Raw genomic sequence first — 20,908 nt, forward strand, 5'->3', positions numbered from 1 at the left:
GCATGTGCACGTATGTCGCCCAATTTTGCAGTTATGTTGCACTTACAATAACTGCAAAACACCCGCGTGAGGTTTGTAGGATCCTTTCTCATCCACTCTTTAAATTCCGTGCTCTGTAGCCAGACATCTCTGACTTTTTGCTTGTAGGCTTCCTTTGGCATCGTCAATTTCTTTCAGCGCACGAGAAATTCACAATTTTAGTAGTCGAAGACTCTTCAACTTAGGTGCAATCTATTGATGGAACTTACTCGATACAAGTAAATATCGATTTTTTTGTCGATAGAAATGCACATTAAACATCTCTAAAATTTGAGTAAAAGTTAACTAAAAAAAAGCTGCTTAAATTTGCTTAAAAAGCCAGAATTCCCGCTGCCCGCTGTTTTCATATTTTTCCCGCAATCGCATTTCAAAAAAATCCAAATCTGACGGGAAAAAAGCGGAAATGACACCGCTAGCTATGATACAATTATACAAGGCATGGTACAATTATACTAGGTATCTCGTCGGCAAAAAGCACTCCCTTATTCATTACTCACCACAAGCGCGAGTGAGAGGAGTCTGCATAGTAAGTGCGAGTGAAACGACAAAAGAGCTTTTTGCTTAGCCCTTAGATGGTGCATGGGTCTAATTTTAAAATAAATGTCAATCTTAAAGTAAATTTTTGTAATATCTAAATTAATGTTTTTTAGCAGCTATTAATAGTTTCTCCTTTACATTTTTTGTTTTACTAAAATTATCTGAAACGACATGTTAAAAAACAAAAAAAACTTGCAGCCAACGGCAGAACGACATCTTTGCACAAGGGTTAATACTCTGAAAAAATTCGTCCGCACGCGGGCTCATCCTTCAACAAGCATGAACGCACTGACTTAAAAGCCGAACGATTAGGCAGCCGACGAGACTACCTTGTATAATTGTACCATGATTGTACCATGGTACGGTGCCATATTAGGTGAATACGGCTAGTGGTTAGCAGTGCTGCCAACTTTTGACCAGCAAAAAAAGCTGTTTTTGACGGGAAGAATGGAGAAAAAAGCTTTAAAAAAATTGTAAAATATACAATAAAAAGCTAAAAACAAATGTATCAAAAAAGCGAAAAAAAAAGGTCAAAAAATAACAATTTATTAAGTTATGATTTCCATCATTTTATCAATATCTTCTTCGTCTTCCTCATTTGCGTATGACATATTGGTTCCTATCATTGAACCGTTTTTTGCACTGGCTTCCCAAGTGGTCAATTTTAGCTGTAATAGTTAGAGCTCGGATAGTCATGCAAATGCATGTTGCATGCATATTGTGCATATTTCATTCCTTAGAGCATATTTCGATCGAAAGTGCATGTTCGAGCATATTTTAATATTCTCATTCGTCTCGTGGCATTCAAAGTAATCGGTTGATTTAAAATTGATCCCAATTAATAGAAAAGAAACGCTCGGTGAATTTATATTGCGTATGAAAGCCAATTTTCCCAAAGTATTTCGGTCTGATGGGTCAGTTTTGTTTTGTACGTATTGCGAATGTGCAGTTCCAGGAAAAAAAATATTCCAAGTAAAGCAGCATATTGCCTCTTTAAAACACAAAGCTGCCAAAGAGAGAAGGAAGAAAAATGACGATCAGTGAAGGCAACCATTAATATCGGATCTTAAACCAAAACCAGGACCAAATTTGTCGGAGTTCAATTTCGATCTGTGCAAAACTTTAGTTAAAGCAAACATACCGTTAAACAAAGTAAATCATTCGAGTCTGGTGACACTTATTGAAAAATACACTTCACATTCAGTTCCCGATGAAAGTACTCTGCGTCGAAAGTACATACATATGTGCCTCATTTGTACAATGAAACGGTTGAAAAATTGCGCTCTTAGGCTGACGGAAAATATATTTGGGTTACTCTGGATGAAAAAAGGTCTGCTGCCAATTTTCTTGAAATCGACTGATGGTGTTTGTGACTTTTTGGGTAACTATTTTTTTTTTAAGGAATTCAATACGACAAAGTGATGCTTGTTACTACCGATTCTGCTGCGTATATGATCTGTGCCATGAACGCTGATGTAAACAACTTGATTTGTGTATCCTTATAAAATAAATAAATAATATAAAACAAATCAAAATGGTGTTAAAACTTATCGCATCTTTGTTTTATTTTAATGAAGTTATAAGAAAATCTTCATGCAAAAACAATTTGTCACAGATTGTACGTACATGTATAATGAATATCCGTAAGCGCCTAGTGACCATTTAGGTAGCCGATTTTTGGAAATGGTTGATAATTTAATTATTCTGTTAAGAATTTTATCAGTCCAGCCAATAAATAACTATGTAATTACTTCACTTTTTATTCGAAATAGAAACGATCTGCACATGATGACTAGCAGAATATTCTGCAAGCCTTTGGAAGATAAATTTATCCCCAATCGCCTAGAAGACACTTCTTAGTCACTTCTGGAAGATAGAAAGACGATAGCACACATTTTATAAAAACAAAATACACATCTATCACCTAGAAGTCACTTCTTAGACACTTCTGGAAGATAGAAAGACGATAGAACACATTTTACAAAAACAAAATATACACCCATCCCGAAGAAGACACTTCTGAGACACTTCTGGAAGATAGAAAGACGATAGCACACATTTTACAACTACAAATATACAAGAGAAACTATCGCCCCTATCGCCTAGAAGACACTTCTTAGTCACTTCTGGGAGATAGAAAGACGATAGAAACTATCGCCTAGAAGACACTTCTTAGTCACTTCTGGAAGATAGAAAGACGATAGCACACATTTTATAAAAACAAAATACACGTCTATCACCTAAAAGTCACTTCTTAGACACTTCTGGAAGATAGAAAGACGATAGAACACATTTTACAAAAACAAAATATACACCCATCCCGAAGAAGACACTTCTGAGTCACTTCTGGAAGATAGAAAGACGATAGCACACATTTTACAACAGCAAATATACAAAAGAAACTATCGCCCAACTCACTTCTGGAAGTTGGTAAGAAGATAGTAAAGCAAAATGTGTATTTTGTTATTGTTCTTATTTTTTCAAATTCAAAATGTGTACACAAACAGGGGGCTCCGGTTTTCACTTTCACAAGATTCTCTCGTTTTCGTTTTTGAAAACGAGAATTGGTGCTCCCGTTTTTACTTTCACAAGACTTTTTCGTTTTCAAAAACGGGCAAGTTTTTTTCTACATCAAATCGGCTCTTAATTGCAAAAGGAAAAAAATAGTCGACTCCTTGGTCTATTGATGTTCATTTCACATCATCAGTAGGTCAATCTAATTCGTATTTATTTTATTATTTATTTTAAATAATTATTTTCTGACCCCATCTTGATTTCATACATGAAATATTTGCCATCGGCAACAACAACTTTCGTTTTGATAAGGGGTCGATAAATCTATTGCCAAAAGTTATCGTCAGTGCTGCCGTACTTGTAGTGGAACAAAACAACCACTTAAAAATACTTATAAAATGAAAACGAAGCTAAAATATTTGTAAAGAAAAGTTAAATAAGCTTTTTATAAATAAATATGATTAATTTCGTTTCATAAATGGTAAAAGTGCAGTAAAAAAGTTGTTGAGAATAGTGGAATAAAAGCTGCAAAAAAGGTGGCAGCCCGTTCTGGGAGCAACTTATTTGAAATTTTGGAAATGTAAGACAACTTAATTTGTGTATTTGAAACTAAATGCAAAGCTATTGTGTTTAGGGGGAAGCATAAGTCGTCGCTCCAGGACGAAATTATTTTGGATTTTATGAAAGGCAAGCCAGATCTGGCCCGAGGCTTTGTCAAAGGAGATCGAGTGGCTGCAGAGGCGAAGTGGGCAGATCTTGCTGGCGCGTTAAACGCAATTAAGCCTCCCATTAAAGATGTTGCAGGATGGAAGAAGGTATGACTATTAATTACTATATAAAAGAAAGCTAATATATCAAAGAAAAATATTCCAGGTTTGGTGCGACTGGAAGTCGAACACCCGGAAGAAGATAGCCAAAATCAAGGCTGAGGCCAGGGCCACTGGCGGTGGTCCTTACTCGCAGCAGGTTATAACGGACGTGGAGGAGGAGGTGGCCAAGATCTGCGGCCTTTACGAAATGGTGGAGGGAGTGGCTGGGCCAACAAATGGGGTTTCGCCCACCGTGAACCCTGATTTAGAAGGGGAGGAGGAAGAAACCCCAAATCAGGAAACGGTAGCCGAGGAGCCAAGTCGAAAGCGTCGGCGTTACTCAAGCGCCACTCAACGTGATCTCCCAAGCCTTTGCGCAGCACAGCTGGAAGTTATGTCGCAGATGAGCAACTCCATGGCTGAGCACTTCAAGAGGATGGAGGCTCTGCAACGGGAGGACATGGAGTTGAAGAGAGAGCTCCTCTCAAAATTCAATGAGATAATTAAAAAACTAGGAGAATAAATAGAATAAGTAAATGTAAAGATGTTTTATTTATATAAACTTGCAGGGTTTTTTTTAAATTTTATTCAGAAGTTTGCAGCAGAGGAACAATCAGTATTAAGTTTATACTAGAAGAGACAGAGCAATTTCGTCGCGTACTGATTTCCTCTGGTTAATTTTCGTCTGAAGTCTCTTCTGTATCGTCAAAATAAAAGTCCTCAGTAATTGACACATTTCGTCTTCTACAAATGTTGTGCAAGGCACAGCATACATTGACAATATGGCAACAAAAAACTGGCTCGTAATTTAAGAATCGTTGCAGGCAACGGAAACGGCTTTTGAGCACTCCAATTGTCCGTTCGATAATATTCCTGGCTCTTGTATGTCTTAAATTAAAAGTATGCTGATGCGTCCCAATCTCTGCGCTCCTGTAGGGAGTTAAAACGAAACTCTCTAGGAATCCGCCAAAACAAAAAACCCGTTTATAGTCCTGGAAAAATATTCCCTGATGTCGGAGTGGTTCCAAATAAAAGAATCACGGCAGGACCCAGGGTGTGTGGCATCAATGGCGATGATCTCCATATTATAGTTGCAAACCTCAGGAAATAAAAAGGTTTTTACATAACTTCAATTAACAGATTTGACCGATATACTTACCATCATGGCGTTCATGCTGTAATAACCCTTTCTATTAAAGAAAACAGAGGAATTGTTTACAGGCTTCTGAATTTTTATGTGAGTTCCATCCACACAGGCGACTATTTTTGGAAGTTGATACCTTTTGAAGAAGTATTCGGAATATTTCTGCATTTGTTGCCTGGACATCTGAAGGGAAATAGCATCCTTACATAGAAGCCTGTCCATCAACGGAATAAATATGTGCAGAATCTTTCCGAATGTGCTTCGCCCAATGTTTATATGATGGTCCTTGGCCACTGAAAGCTGGTAGCAGCCAGTAGCAAGGTATCGCAACACAGCAGCCAATTGCATTGAGTGTGACAGTGTGGTTACTTTTAAATGTGGCTTGACTGTCTCTAAAATGCTTTTGAAAGTATTTTTGTCAATCCTAAATGATTTAACAAACCTGTAAAATTTTAAGTTACTAGAGGTATTTTATATGTCTCGATTTTCTTAAATCAATTAATTTCTGTTTTCGTTTGGCTTCAAAACAGGCAATTGAAAATATGAAAGGCATTTTTTCGCGTTGTTTACTTTTGACCAAAAAAACAATTTAGCCGTTTGAACAGTGAGAAACGATGAAAAAATGAAACATTCCGATAACGAAACGATGACAAAAAGTTTGTGAAAACCGGAGCACCTAAAACGAAAACCTACGTTTTCGCCCAAAAACGAAAACGAGAAAAAAAGTGAAAACCGGAGCCTGCCTGAAAGTGATACAATTTGTATAATACAAATGTTATGTAGGGTTAATCCAACTTAACAATAATAGGGTAAGTATATATATTTTATATTACAAAAAATAAATCAATATATAAGCTTACATATGTGTATGTATATATTGAAAATTTTTGATTTTAATTATATTATATAAAATAAAATATTTATTGAAAATATTTCAATAACATTTTATATAATATATAAAAAAAAATAAATAATCATGTTTAAAATAATAAAAATATATTATAATAACACAACAATGGAAAGCTGATGTTTCGCTGTATCGATTGCGCACTGTGTGTCAAAGAACAGATTGAAAACATTAAAAGGAGGTCGCGAGAAAACCGCCGTTATTCCTCTTCTACTGAAAATTCCTTGGTTTTTCTTTTGGCCCCAGCGTTTTGTTTTCGTTAAAGGGTCATTTCGATTGGAGATTTTGTCTGGTGAGTTTTAGATATTTTTTTTTTTGTGTTTTTTGGTTTAATCAAAATGTCGACAAGTGAGAGGGCTTTAAAAATGCATGCAAAACGGGAAGCGGCCAGGTTAATTTCGGCAATATACATATGAGTCTCAAGACTCAACAATTGACGACAACCCGGCTAAGCGAGAATGCGTAGAAGTCTGTGGTGAAATAAATGAGCCTTCTGATTTTGTAAATATTCCGAATAATTTTGATGACCAAGTGCATAACGAATCTGACCAAGTGCATTACGAATCTGACCCGTTAAGTAGTAATTCCGACGACTTAGAATTTTTTGATGAGGAAACATTTTCCAATCAACTAAGGCAGTGGGCCATAAAGAATAGTATAGCGAATAACGTTTTAAATGAGCTTTTGCTGATATTAAGGCAAAACAATTTAAACGTTCCTAAAGACTGCAGAACCCTTAAAAAGACCCCGTTGGAAGTTGTGAGCCAAAAAATGGAGACGGCAATTATTCTCATTATGGATTGTCCGATGCTCTGACAGATTTTTTAACAGCTAATAATTATGAGTCCGATTGTATAAATCTTGATGTAAATGTTGATGGTCTGCCCCTGTGCAAAAGTTCAACCAAAAATGATAAGCCGATTTTGTGCAATGTTCCCAACTATCAAGACGTATTGTTAGTCGGCGTTTATGAGGGATATTCAAAGCCCAAAGATGCTCGAGAATACCTTGCCGATTTTTTTGGGGAAGTGAACGACCTCTTAGGATCCGGGTTTTTTTTTATAAAAATAAAACATACAATGTTAAAGTAGGCGTTTTATAATGGACGCTCCTGCCCGAGCTTTTGTTTTGAGTATTAAAGGACACTCAGGTTATTATTCGTACACAAAGTGTCTTCAAAAAGGAGAGATGCAAAAACACCGCGTTGTTTTTCCTCAAATCGAGTTTGGCTGCGATCTCAATGATTTTTATTTAGAAGCAGAGCCCAACTCGAACATTATAACAAGCAAGATAAAACCATTTTGGAAGAACTTCCTATAGATATGGTAAAGCAAGTCGGACTGGACTATATGCATGTGGTATGCCTAGGAGTTGTCAGGACACTTTTAAAGACTTGGGTAAAAAAAGGAGAACAATATTCTTTGACTTCCTGGAAAATTTCAGAATTGTTCACGGAGTTAAAAAATTTTAACAAATCCTGCCCATACGAGTTTAACAGGAAATCTAGGTAGTTAGATGAGTTAGACCGTTTTAAGGCTACCGAATTACGAAGTTTTTTGTTGTATTATGGCTTATTTATTTTAGAATCATTTTATCCAAAGTAAGATATAGCCATTTTTTCAAGTTGTCTCTTGCTATAAGAATTTTGCTAGATGACAAAATTGCTGTCGAAAAAAATAAAATTGCAAGAAATTTACTTGTAAGTTTATGTTTATAAGTTCATAAGTTTTATGACGTGTAACTTCCATTATTTACTTCATATTCATGAAGACGCATTGTCGTTCGGATCGGTAGAATCCATTAACGCTTTTCGTTTTAAAAATTATTTGCAGATAATTAAAAAACAAGTAAAAAAGGCAAATAACGCAGGACTCTTTTCCAAAAATTTTAAAGGAGTTGGAAATAGGCCGGAAAAGGGAGGAGGCGATTTTAAGGGAGTTGGACGACAGCAGGCGACGGGATGCAGGCAACCAAACCCTGATCAAAACGTTGACGGAAGATCTTATAATGCTTCGCGACGAAGTTCGCCAATTAAAAGCTTTCCCCGTCGTCGAGCCGCAAAGCAAATTATTAGCTCCTTTGCCGTTCAACTCTCTTTGCGAATTTCAAGAATTCGAAAGGAACTTATTTATTGATGACCAATTGCGAGCAGAACTGGTAAATTTTTTTTAGTTAAATATGCCGTGACAATTAAAAACAGCTTTAACCTTCTTTCAGAAATCAAAGCTTAAAGGGATCGGTGGCTTTGATTTCCCATCGTATACTAGACTGGCCATTAAGTCAGTTATAGGCGATACTTTGACCATAAACATAGCTTGGCGAGGGACGCCTGAAAAAACCCAGCATTCAGTCTTTCTGCACATATAGCATTATAAAAGGTAAACCATAGAAGATTTTTTTATGTACAAATGTAATATGTTAATAATTTGATTTCTTTATACTCTTTTAGAGTTGGCTCTGAACAAGATTCCTAATGGCACAGAAGTGGAAATCAACAAAATAAACAGGAAAGCCCAAGAAAGTGTTCTTCACGCCAAAGACCTGGTATACAAACGGCAAAAAACAACTTGAAAATTGATTCCTTAAAAATAAAAATTAATGAATGTCAAATCATTAAACAAAAAAGTATATATCGAACAAATTCTTCTTTTAATTATTTCCGATTGGAAACGTCTTGTGGGTAACTTCTAGAAGTATCGCCGAAGTCACTTCTGGAAGACACTTTTTGGTCACTTTTGGGGGGTGACGCGGAAGTCACTTCTGGAATACACTTTTTGGTCACTTTTGGAAGTATCGTGGAAGTCTCTTCTGGGGGGTGATGCCCAAGTCACTCCTGGAAGACACTTCTTCGTAACTCCTGGAAGTGTCGCAGAAGTCTCTGGGGGGTAACGCGGAAGTGTCACAGTTCTTCCCGACGGACCTCACATCTGCGATCCGAAAGCGATATCGCGGACGATCGTTTTCAACTTCTAGAAGTCACTCAGAAGTGTCTTACGCGATAGAAAATACTTGCAGGATATATACACAGTAAAATGGATAGGGCAAAACGTAATATAAAGCCATTCAATGGCGAGATGTACGCAATTTGGAAATTTAGAATTAGGGCTCTACTGGCTGAACTAAATGTACTTAGGGTCATTGATGAGGACATAACTGCCCAAGTGGATGAACAGTGGAAGGAAGCAGAGCGTCGTGCAAAAAGCACGTTAATAGAGTACCTTAGCGATTCTTTTTTTTTAACTTTGCTACAAGCGTTATATCTGCGCGCAAAATTCTTGGGAATTTGGACGCTGTATATGAACGAAAAAGCCTGGCGTCGCAGTTGGCAGTTCGAAAACGTTTGCTTTCTCTTAAGCTGTCAAGTGAAATGTCCCTATTGTCCCACTTTACTATTTTTGATGAATTAATAAGTGAGTTTTTGGCCGCAGGTGCAAAAATAGAAGAGATGGATAAAGTGTCTCTTTCGTTGATTACATTGCCTTCTTCTTACGATGGTGTCATTACAGCATTAAAGACATTATCAGATGATAATTTAACATTAGCACTTGTTAAGAACAGCAAACTGTTCAGGAAATTAAAATTAAAAATGAACATAATGACACTAGCAGGAAAGTTTTAAGTACGATTGCTCAAAATAAAAACTACAACAATAAAAGCACTTCATATAAAAATCATGTAACTAAACAAAAGAAAACATTTAAGGGAAATTTCAAGAATAGGATTAGATGTCAACATGTCGACGAATTTCCGCGAAAGTATCGTATGTCGCTTTTTTCGAAATTGAGATTTTAATGCAAAATTGTTAGGCACCTAATGTCCCACTACCCTGTGAAATATTATAACTGAAAGCCCCGATAAAAATTAAGTTTCAATTTTATCATATGTTACAATGTGCGCGCGAAATTATCGTATGTCCATACAAATTTGCATGGAAAAACTGCAATCGCACAAAAATACCGATATACAAAAATAAAGAAAAAGCTTCTCCTGTAAAATTTGATTTTTCAACATACGATACATTCGCGGAAATGCGTCGATGTGACAAAGAGGAACACATTAAAAAGGATTGCTACAAATATAAAAGAATTCTAAATGAATGAGGGGGACGGTGGTCCAGCAGGTAGAGCGCTGGCCTCCGGTCCGGAAGGCCCGGGTTCAAGTCGAGCCCCAGGCTCCCCGAGAAAAAGAAACGGTCTCTTTTTCCAAATCTCCACCACTTCTATGCTCTATCGCTCACTTAACATTAGTAACAAATTTCGGCTCCCCGGACCCGCACACCCCCTCGTCCACGTTACTATGGACCCAACAATAGAATTTTCGTCACTCCTAGATGGCGCCAGGTGGCATCCCCACCGCTAGGATAAGTCGCTACTGGCTTATCACCGGTACGATCGAAAATCAATGATAACGAATCCTCTACAAGAAATTGTAGGGGCTCTAAGCTCCCGGGTGGAGTAAAAGAATGTAAAAAAAAAAAAATGAATGATGACAAACAAGCTAAACCCGCAACATCGCAAGGCATTGCATTAATGGTAAAGGAAGTGGAATAAAACCTCCCGGTAGATAAATGGGGATAAAGTTAAACTTGATTCCGGTGCAAGTGATCATCTGATAAATGATAAGTAGCTGTACATCGATAGCGTGGAATTTGTGCCGCCGCTTAAGATCGCTGTGGCCAAGCAAGGCGAATATATTTACGCATCTAAGCGTGACATTGTGCGTTGGAGGATGTGCTGTATTCCGAGCAGGCTGCTGGAAACCTGATGTCGGTGAAGGGCCTACAGGATGCTGGAATGTCAATAAAATTTGACAAGAATGGAATAACCATTTCCAAGAATGGTTTGACGGTGGTCAAGAATTTAGGTATGTTTAACAATATATGTAGGGGAGATGTGGGGGTTGTGGGCATAGTTTTGTTTTTGGCTTATAATTACCGAACTAGTGCATATTATTTGGACATATGGGTATCTGTGTAAAGCTAGAGACCTAAGCTAACTAATTATGAAGAAACATACTTGATTTTGTCATGCGAAAAAATTTCATATGGACTTTTGTAAAATCGTAATTTTCAGCTAAAATTTTTTTTGGGGGGTTGTGGGCACCCTGGGGAAAAAATGCTGCAAATGGAATAATATGGAAAAAAACCGCAACCAATATCAACAAAATGACAATTTATTTATTTCAAAGACTACATAGGCGTTATTTATCGTCGGAAACACAATTTTGACATGTATAATGACTGCCCCGCATGTCCACACATTTCGGATGAAAAGCTCGATCGCAGATGTCACAATTGAGTGATAATCCCTCTCAGCGGGAGAGGATCCTTTTCCAAGAGCCTAAGATTTCTACAAGAATGTTCTAGAGGGTTCCGAACAAATTTTGAAAACAATTTTACAAGAAATTGTAGGTAATACAAAAATTTGCCAAAAAAAAACGGGTGCCCACAACCCACCCAATTTTGGTGCCCACAACCAACTTTCGCAGACATTTTAAGAAGTAATTAAAAAATGTGTTTGCATAAATTTTTTGGTTCAAATCGATATTGTTCCATTCAGTATAATGCTTTGACTAAATAAAAATGCATTACACTTACCTTTTTAATCGATTCACTTTAATTGATACACTATTGAAAATCTTTGAATAAAGTTTCACCACCTTTTCCAAGCACAAGAAAAACCAATTCGTTAATTTCAAAAAGCAAACGCGTTCGTTTACTTTGATATTTGGCATAAATCATACATAGGGTAATTGCTTGCGAATGACATTACCAAAAAATTCAATCTTCATTTTGTGAAAAAATACGTAGGGGTGCCCACAACCGACCCATGCCCACAACCCCCACTTCTCCCCTACCTATTGTTCAGTTTCAAGCATGTAATATAGATGCGAAACATAAAAATATTTTTAGATATGGCATGAGAGGCTTGGTCATATAAGCAATGGCAAGTTATTAGAAATAAAACGAAATAATATGTTAAGTGATAACAGTCTTTTAAATAATTTGGAGCTTTCGAATGAAATTTGCGAATCATGTTTAAATGGAAAACAAGCTAGGTTATCGTTTAAAAAATTTAAAGGTAAAGCTCATATTAAAAGACCGCTTTTTGTTGTGCACTCAGATGTTTGTGGACCCATTACTCCAGTTAGACTAAATGATAAATATTACTTCGTAATCTTTGTTGATCAGTTTACACACTATTGTGTAACTTGCCTAATTGAACACAAATCTGACGTATTCAATATGTTTAAAGACTGTATAAAAATGTGAAGCTCATTATACCCTTGCAGAGCAAAGGGTATTACAATTTCAGTCAGAAGTTTGCAACGCAGTGAAGGAGACCCCATAAAGTACCTATATATATTCTTGATCAGCATCACGAGTAGTAGTTTGTCCGTCTGTCTTTCTTGATGAAACTTTCTCAAAAGTTGTGCAGTTATTGCACGCAGTATATAAGTCGGAACGGGCCGGATCGGCCGACGATATCGGATAGCTCCCATACGAGAGAATGAAATTAAAAATTCTCACGCCGTTGTTTTTGATCAGATCGACTTGATTTCTTCAAGAAAGCGTTTTCGAACTGTTATTGAATTTCGGATTAAATTTGATCAAAATCGAATAACTCTATCTTATAGCTGCCATAGGAGTGATCGAAAAATATATATAGAATTAATGGAAATAAATTGATAACATCGTTGATTTTTAACCCCCGAGAATGATTTTTTGAATATCAAGTTTTTTAACAACTCTTATATTGAGAAAAAAGTTTCATAAAAATCGGACAACTATACCTATAGCCATAGGAAAGATCGAAAAATCTATATAGAAATAACGGAAAGAAAATTATAACACCTTTTTTTCCATCAGACAAACATTATTTTTGTAGTATAGAGTTTTCTAACGACTCTAGAATCCCCCCTTGGGTCTGAGAATTATAAGATGATAAAATCGATTTTTTTCCAGGTATGTGTTTTAATGTAAGCATAACATTTTTGAAGCGCCAATATTTATTTTGTCTCAATGTGCAATACGGCAATTAATAGTAAAACTCTCAAAATTGAAAAAGAAACACACATTTTTACGAGATGACTGTGCAGTACAGCACATTAGAGTTTCGAATGCACGCGCTTCTAACGGACTGACCAATCATGTGACTCCCAAGTGATACCTCAGTCAGTCACAGTGCCTCTCAGTTTACTGCGTGCTGCGGCGCTGCATCAGCTGTATATGATAGTTTCGAGCAGTTTCGAGTATGTATTTCGTTTATATTCTCTTAAAATGAAGCGATTTTTTAGTACCTGTAAAACCATTTTGCAATCCTCCAAAAACTGAAGACAATGAAGAAGCGCAATCATCTGTCGAAACAGCCGTGAAATGAATGGTTTGGCAGCTCTGGCAATGCATCGTGACATTGGAATCACAGCAGACGAAGTCATTGATGAATTAGCAATAAAATCTCGAAAGCTTGAATTTCTTCTTCGATAATAAGAGAATTTTTTTATAATGCAACTTATCAATGTGAAAAATGTGACCAATTCCTGTAAACGACTGTGCAACGAGGATTATTATCGCAGTGTAAAATATAACTTACAAAAAAACAGGATATTATTCTGAGTCATATAATCCAAAGTCAAAAAAAAAAGTTAATTTTCAGTGTGTAAAATGTTTCTTGACATACTGCATGTATTTTGTGGCCGAATTCCGACAAATGTTTGAGCGATATTAAGCAAAAAGAAAATAGAGCACCGATGCAAATTCTTTGCGCATAACAGCGTTAACGTTTTAAAACGGTACGGTCAAGTATGATGATAGTGTTGCTTTGAGCCTGAATGGCGGCCTGTGGAATGGAAGGCCTTATTTATTTTGAAGGAGAAGGGATGCAACAATGTTTTCAACCTATCCAAATTGATTCATGTATTACAAGTCAACGAACTTAAAACCATTTTTTATTTCATTACAGACTCAAGGTAGATAACAACGGAGGCGCGTGGTGTCCAAAGCACATGGTATCTCGAAGTCTGAAAGAGTATTTGCAAGTCGACCTGCTCAAGGTGCATGTGGTCAGTGCTATACTCACTCAGGGTCGCTTTGGCAAAGGTCAGGGTCAGGAGTACACTGAAGCGTATGTCCTAGAGTACTGGAGGCCGGGCCTTCTAAAATGGGTTCGCTGGCGAAGCACTCAAGGGAAAGAGGTAAGATAAAAACTACAGGGTGCGCCATACGTTTCTCCGATATGAGAATGTTGAATAACTGTTAAAAGAAACATGGATTGAAAATATTAGAGTCTTTTTTAATTAGTTTAATTCTATGTGGACCACTATTTAAAAACAACATCGCCTTCCTTGAACACATTCCCCGTCCCAAACGGTCGCTTATTGATCATATAATGGCGTTCCATGAATCTCATGAGGATTTTCTGTTCCCCAAATGCGGCAATTTTGTTTATTAAGGCCAGGTTCCCCTAAAAAAACGTAATTTTTTCAATTAATTTTATTTTTATAACAAAACATGTCGAGTATTCAATTTTTTTATATATAAAAGTATGTATATGAAATTACTTAAAAAAAAAAAATTTGTTTTCAAAATGGCGGTCCTCAAAATGGCTGCTGAAACTTATCCGATTCGTAGATGGGTGACATGATTACTTGAAAAATAATTACCGTAAAATCCGGTTATAACGACTTTCAAGGGACCGAACCTTTTTCGTCGTTATAACCGGAAGACGCACTAAGCAAAAGGAGCAAAAAAAAATTTTTTTTTTGCTTATTTTATGATTGCTCTGCTCGAAATAGGATTTTAAAATAAAACAAATAAACTTTTTAGTTAAAACGAACCATTTTAAAAATTTTATTCAAAAACATGGGTTTTTCAAAATAAGTATACATAAAATGCTCATCATAAGCATAATACAAGTAACAAGATTAAATTATATACATATGTGGTTTTTTTTTCAATTCTTAATTTAAATAATCTGTTATTTTTGATTGTTTAGCAGTAGTTTTTAAATTGTAAAAATAGTCGCGCACAGCGTTATTCAAATGAGAGATGCCGTGCGTTAAACTCTCGTCATTAAAATTTGCATGGACAAATCTATTCAGTATTTCTGCAGCCTTAAATGCCTCCAAAACGCTAGGTGCTGACACATCTTCATTTTGATCCTCGACATTGTCGTCACTATCCTGTTCGTCATCTAATATATTTTTAACAATGCTGTCTTCAGAAGGTTCCGCACAAATCGAAACATCATTGTCAATAAGAACATATTCATCTAGTTCTTCCAATGAAATCGGTAGCTGATTTTTTAGAGCACTTGCCCAAACCGATAGGGGAATGTCATCTCCGATTTCAATATTATTTGAGAATGAGGTGCTGGGACCATCTAAATTTTCTTCGGCAAGTCCAGAATGCTTAAAACAATTTGCAATTGTCATTGGCGAAACTTGTTGCCATGCATCATTGATCATTAAAATGGCATCAAGTATGGTCATTTTTGGGTAATTTTCATTTTTGTTTTCATCAATATTGCTGATTATTTTAAGTACGAGATTTTTCCGAAAAATTGATTTAATCACTCGAATTATGCATTGATCCATTGGCTGTAATACAGATGTCGTATTTGGTGGAAGGAAAACTAGTGTGATATTCGTTAGGTCACTAATTGTGGGATGGGCTGGACAATTATCAACTAAGAGCAATATATTCTTTTTCTGTTTTTTAAACTCAGCATTCCAACCTCGTACCCAATTAATAAAAATTGTAGATGTCATCCATGCCCGGCGATTACTATGGTAGCCAACAGGCAAATACCGAACATTTTTAAAGCATCTGGGTCGCTTTGATTTTCCAATAACCAATAATGGTTTTTTAAAATTACCACTCATATTGGCTGCAACAAGCACAGTTATCCTTTCCTTGGACAGCTTTCCTCCAGTGCATTTTTCACCTATAAATTCAATTTTCAATAAACAGATTTCTTCAAAATGATTTTTCTTCCTACCTTTAAATTTTAATGTTTTGTCTGGAGATAATTTGTAGAACAGTCCAGTTTCGTCGGCATTAAAAATTTCCTCATTATTGAAATCTTTACGTAGTGTTGGCCAAATCTAAATATTTCAATAGATGCGAGCAAGGTTGCTATTCGTCAAGGTGACTTACTAGAAGTTTGGCTGGATACAAATCTCAATGTCAACGCTACTTTTGACTTCAAAGTAATTCCAAATGAATTTCTGGAAAACGATTTGGAGGTGATTAAAAATAAAATAAAAACTTTATTGTTCAAATTAAGAGACTGCTCAACAAAGCACACAGAAATATTCGTCGCTTCAAAGAAGAAAATGATAGCTGGCTTGCATCGGAGCTAATATTTTATTCAAAATTTGATTGTAATCGTAATCTTGGTGGACGAGTCTCTTATGACGAAGGAAGTTTACGGTATAAAAGAAAATTTGCTTCCGAACTTTCAAAGGAAATTTCAACACTTCTACTAATTGAAGCAGCTGCTATGTCTGCTAAGATGGCAAAAAATACAGATATTTCTCACATTTTAAATACGACAATAAATAGTCCTGACAGTTCAAAATTAAGGCAACAACTTTCATTAAAAGAGCCTATACCTATATCACCTGATGAGGCCTTAGTTTCCAACAATTTCTTGATATAAATAAAGTAAAGCTTATAGTAAGCTATGGTTTGCACGGTTAAACCAGACAGAGCGTTTATAAGCAAAGGTTTAATGAACCCGAACCCTTTTGCCTTTGCCAATCTTTGTTTGTCACTACAATAATTCCCCTTCAAATGGTGGTTCAAGGTGGGAGAAATATTTGGAGAAACAGATATTCACAATCCGTTAAATATCGCAGGCCGCTAAAAATTTAGTTTGCTAAAGAAAGCCGGGATCACATTTTGAATGCCAAATTTCTTTGGATTCGCAAATAAAAGACTTAAAGCCATTTGTGTATGAGGCGGAAACATTGAGAGTGGAAGTTCGATTCGACGTGCACATGACGCTCATCGATGGAAAGGTGTTAAGTACATTTTTAAAAGAAACAGAGGTTAACAGTCAAAAGTTTAAGCCTAAACCCAATTCTTATCAGTGCGGAGTTAGACCTCTCCACGCATGGATTAGGTTTTTGGAAATCGTTCTCAACATCTCACATCGTGTTAGTATTCAAAGGTGGCGAATAAGTACGGACTCTGACAAAGAAACAATGATTACACGCAAGGAGGACGTTGAGCAAAAGTTTTGGACTGAAATGGGGTTACATATTAACATACCAAGTCAAAATAGTTCTGGAAATTCCAACGATGGCAATACGGCACGAAGAGCATTTTCGGACGTTAAATTTTTTGCCTCAATATTAGAACTGGATGAAGAGTTTTTGAACAAACTACATATCATTTTAATAGTTTTATCATGCGAATATGACGTTTGTTTAAATAAGTTTAAGAAATTTTGTGAAGAAACGCTTCGTTTGCATTTTATTAAATATCCGCGGTATCCAATGACCGCTACGGTACACAAAATTTAAGTTCATGGTCCACACATAATCGAATCATCTGTACCAACAGGAAGGTTGCTTAGGCGATAACGCATCTGAGGCTCGCAACAAATATTACAAGGGCGATAGAATTTTGCATGCCAGGAAAAAAAACCGAGTAAACAATTTAGCCGACGAATTTCACCGAGCTGTGGATTCTTCTGATCCTTACTTATCAAACATCGCTCCAAAAAAGAGTTCAAAATCACACTCATTGCCAAGTGAAGTTATTGCACTTTTAGTTTCTCCAAAACCGGAAGATTCAGCCCAAGTATTATATATATTGTTAAAGGCGACCTTAAAAATATACCATATTTTGATTTAGAAGAAGAACGTTTATATTAATACAAGTTTATGTACTTATTTTTAAGTTTTCGTTAATTAAGTTATGTTATAGTATGCAAAAATATTAAAATATGTATGTATAAACATTTTTTTAAAATTGTATTTATGAATAGTATTTAAGAACAAAAATAACAAAATCTCAAATAGTTTGTATACAAAAAAAGATGTCCTTAATTAAATTTCCACAAAAGTCATGGTACACACATTAGTGTTAATACAGTTCAATTAATTGCACCAGATCTGTTTTAGATTTTGTAACGGGACTTTTTCGTTTACGCTTTGCAAATAATTCTTCACTTGTGGTGAAATCCTTTTAAAGTCAAAGCGTAGTTTAAGTTGTGAAAATGTCTCGAAAGGAGCTTACTTTGGAAGAGCGAAGAATTATTTTGAATTTCCAGACCCCGCTCAACAATTCAACATGGGATTGGGCGGTTCAAAAATTAAGGCCGCATTGAAAACAACAGCAGAAATGGCCGTCCACCAAAACTAACCGTTAGAGACAAGCACCTAATTAAGCATATTATCGACAAGGATCCTTTCCAGAGCGCTGTTAAAATAAGTTCTGCTATTGATACAACGTTTAAGAAGGATGTTCATACAGAAACCATTAGAAGAACCATTAAAGAGTTTGGATTCCTCTCATGTACACCAAGGGTTACGATAAACCGTTGTGCAGGATGCTCCACCAACATTATAACGGTTATGTCGATTAACGAAGAAAATTTATTAAAATTTTTCATGGAACATTGCGTAATTCTCAGTGTAAAAATTTGCCCGAATTGTACTTCTCAATGCCAGCTTGTCTGCGAGGATCGCGATCCCTCTCACCAGCAATTTTTGTTCAGTTGTCAGAAGGTGAAATACGTGGAAAAATTAAGAAAAAGGTTCGTAAACGCTGTAACTTTAAAGTTACCATTAAGAGCAACACATTTTTCGCGAATTCACACGTTTCAATTACTTCCGTGTGCCATTTTGAGTTGCTCGAAATCTATCAAACAAACTTGCGAGAAGGAACTCGGGTGGAGTAGGAGAACGGTCGTTGATTGGGGGGGTTATGAGCGCGAGGTGTATTAAGATTTTGCTACTCGGGTCGATTGCGGGAAACTTGGAAGCCCAGATATGATTCTCGAGATAGATAAAGAAGGAAAAAGGAAATATAACCACGGGCGCGTCATCGGGGGGCAGTGAATTTTTGGAGGCCACCAGCGAGAGACAGGCAGATTTTTCGATGTACCTGTCGATGACCGAAAAAAAAATACCCTTCACTGCTTTACAAAGGATAAAATCAAAGAAGGTACAACCCGACTGTTGGAAATCTTATGACCGCCTTAAAAATGAGGGTTATTGACACCTTACGGTCAACCATTCTATGAACTTTGTCGATCCCGATTCCAGGGAAAAACCCAAAGCATCGAACGATTATGGCTCGACCTTTAAGATTGGATACCCCAATACGCTAGAAAAAAACATTATCCTGGATATTTGACGCGCTTCATGATTAAAAACTACTTTCCCGAGCACATTCAGCGCATGCATGCATGCGGTTTGGTATAACCCCCTCGAAAATAATGAATTGCCCGAAAAAGAGGTAACAATTAAGTTTTTAATTTGGGTAAGTTATATTTATTTTCTAATTTTAATATTTTTTCTACAGGTTCATTTCGACGCAGCTTATTTCTTATTTAAATTACAAATCGAATCCAAGCTTTACCAAAGTAAATGTAAAACATGAACAATAAATATGTGTTAAAAAAAACAATGTTTAATTTGAACAATTTTCAACGAATTTTGACATTTTGAAGAAACTTGTTACGAATTTTGTGACATCAAGCATGTGAATGTAAAGTGAAGATGTGCCCAACCATCACAATTGTATGACAAATCGCAGATACGAGGCGACTGCATTTATCGGCATAGCACTGGCGGATTATTGCCATCACTAGCGAATTATTGCAAATACGGTCACACGAGTTCAAGAGTTTGTACCAATCGTTTCTTAAATTGTTCATAAAAAAACGGTGCAAGATTTAATAATTTCTTATTTTTAAAATTTTTTTAAATTCCCATTTGTTTGTTAAGGGCTTTAAATTAATTTCATAAAGATTTTAACATTTTTCTAGTTCTTTTAACGTGTATTTTAAGTAAGTAACCGCTTTATTGTTAGTCATGTGAATCATAATTATTATTATTATCATTGTAGTGCTTTGTGGTATACGATGTTTTTTGTTTGATTACCTGGCGCATAGATAAACAAATCTGATGGTTTTCCAACACGGTAACAGGCAACGTACAATTGACCATGTGAGAAATATGGGTTCTCTAGATTAATACCACAAACACTTAATGATTGCCCCTGGGTCTTGTTTATAGTCATAGCAAAAGCAAGCCGCACTGGAAACTGTAGTCGTTTAAACTCAAATGGCACATCAGTCGGAATCATTGGGATGCGCGGTATGAGAACATCTTCTCCTTTATATGTACTTTCCTTTGAGTATAGTTGCTTCTATCACATGGTTTAGTAATTTTTATCGCTAACCGTGTACCGTTGCAAAGACGCGGTTGGTTGATATTTCGCAACATTATAACCACCGATCCAACCTTTAATTGAAGATTGTGAGGTGGCAATCCTGGCAAATCCAGTGTGTTTAAAAATTCCGGTGGATAGTTGACTAACTCATCTTGATTAGTAGCCGATTCAACTGATTTATACATATGTCCTCAATTCGCCTGTAATTTGTTCTTGAATTTTGAAATTTAATTCATTCACATCTATGTTTTTTGCAGCCAGTATAGCTCGTTCGCTCAACCAATCATGGTTTCTGTAATTTTGAGAAAAATCTGGAAACACCTTCTGAATAAGTTCAGATATCCGAATTCTTTCAAGTTCATAACCGTCGTCACGTTCTTGTGCAGTACGATTAGATCGGTAATTAGCTTGGTTTGTAGCATTTCTGGTTCTTCTACCTAAATTGCTTCGTCTTATAGGAGGCATATCAAATATAAATTATTTTTTCACTAATCACGAACTAAACAAACACTAACTAACTAAACACTCCCCTGCAGTTCTGGCTGTCA

The 20,908-nt window shown here is 36.2% G+C and overlaps 2 protein-coding genes across 2 annotated transcripts; one reads left to right on the plus strand and one right to left on the minus strand.

Annotated features, from left to right (window-relative positions):
* Nucleotides 1–3,770: 3,770 nt before the first annotated feature.
* Nucleotides 3,771–4,422, plus strand: LOC122320573. The gene is made up of 2 exons (XM_043208764.1): nucleotides 3,771–3,905; nucleotides 3,964–4,422. Exons 1-2 carry the CDS (start codon nucleotides 3,771–3,773, stop codon nucleotides 4,420–4,422), a joined length of 594 nt encoding a protein of 197 aa, XP_043064699.1.
* A 102-nt stretch (nucleotides 4,423–4,524) lies between these two features.
* Nucleotides 4,525–7,710, minus strand: LOC108101353 (putative nuclease HARBI1). The gene is given in 5 exon segments (XM_017205660.2): nucleotides 4,525–4,575; nucleotides 4,577–4,857; nucleotides 4,860–4,998; nucleotides 5,059–5,485; nucleotides 7,706–7,710. Coding segments are annotated over 5 exon segments (903 nt in total).
* Between the last annotated feature and the right edge of the window lie 13,198 nt (nucleotides 7,711–20,908).

Source organism: Drosophila ficusphila, unplaced genomic scaffold (assembly GCF_018152265.1).
Source record: "Drosophila ficusphila isolate 14025-0441.05 unplaced genomic scaffold, ASM1815226v1 contig_636, whole genome shotgun sequence".
Lineage (NCBI taxonomy): Eukaryota > Metazoa > Arthropoda > Insecta > Diptera > Drosophilidae > Drosophila > Drosophila ficusphila.

Excerpts from the sequence above, each read along its gene's own strand:
- LOC122320573 (XM_043208764.1), top strand. The coding sequence starts at position 3,771 with ATGAAAGGCAAGCCAGATCTGGCCCGAGGCTTTGTCAAAGGAGATCGA. Across the intron at positions 3,906-3,963 it reads ATGTTGCAGGATGGAAGAAG|GTTTGGTGCGACTGGAAGTC; the intron begins GTATGACTATTA and ends AAAATATTCCAG.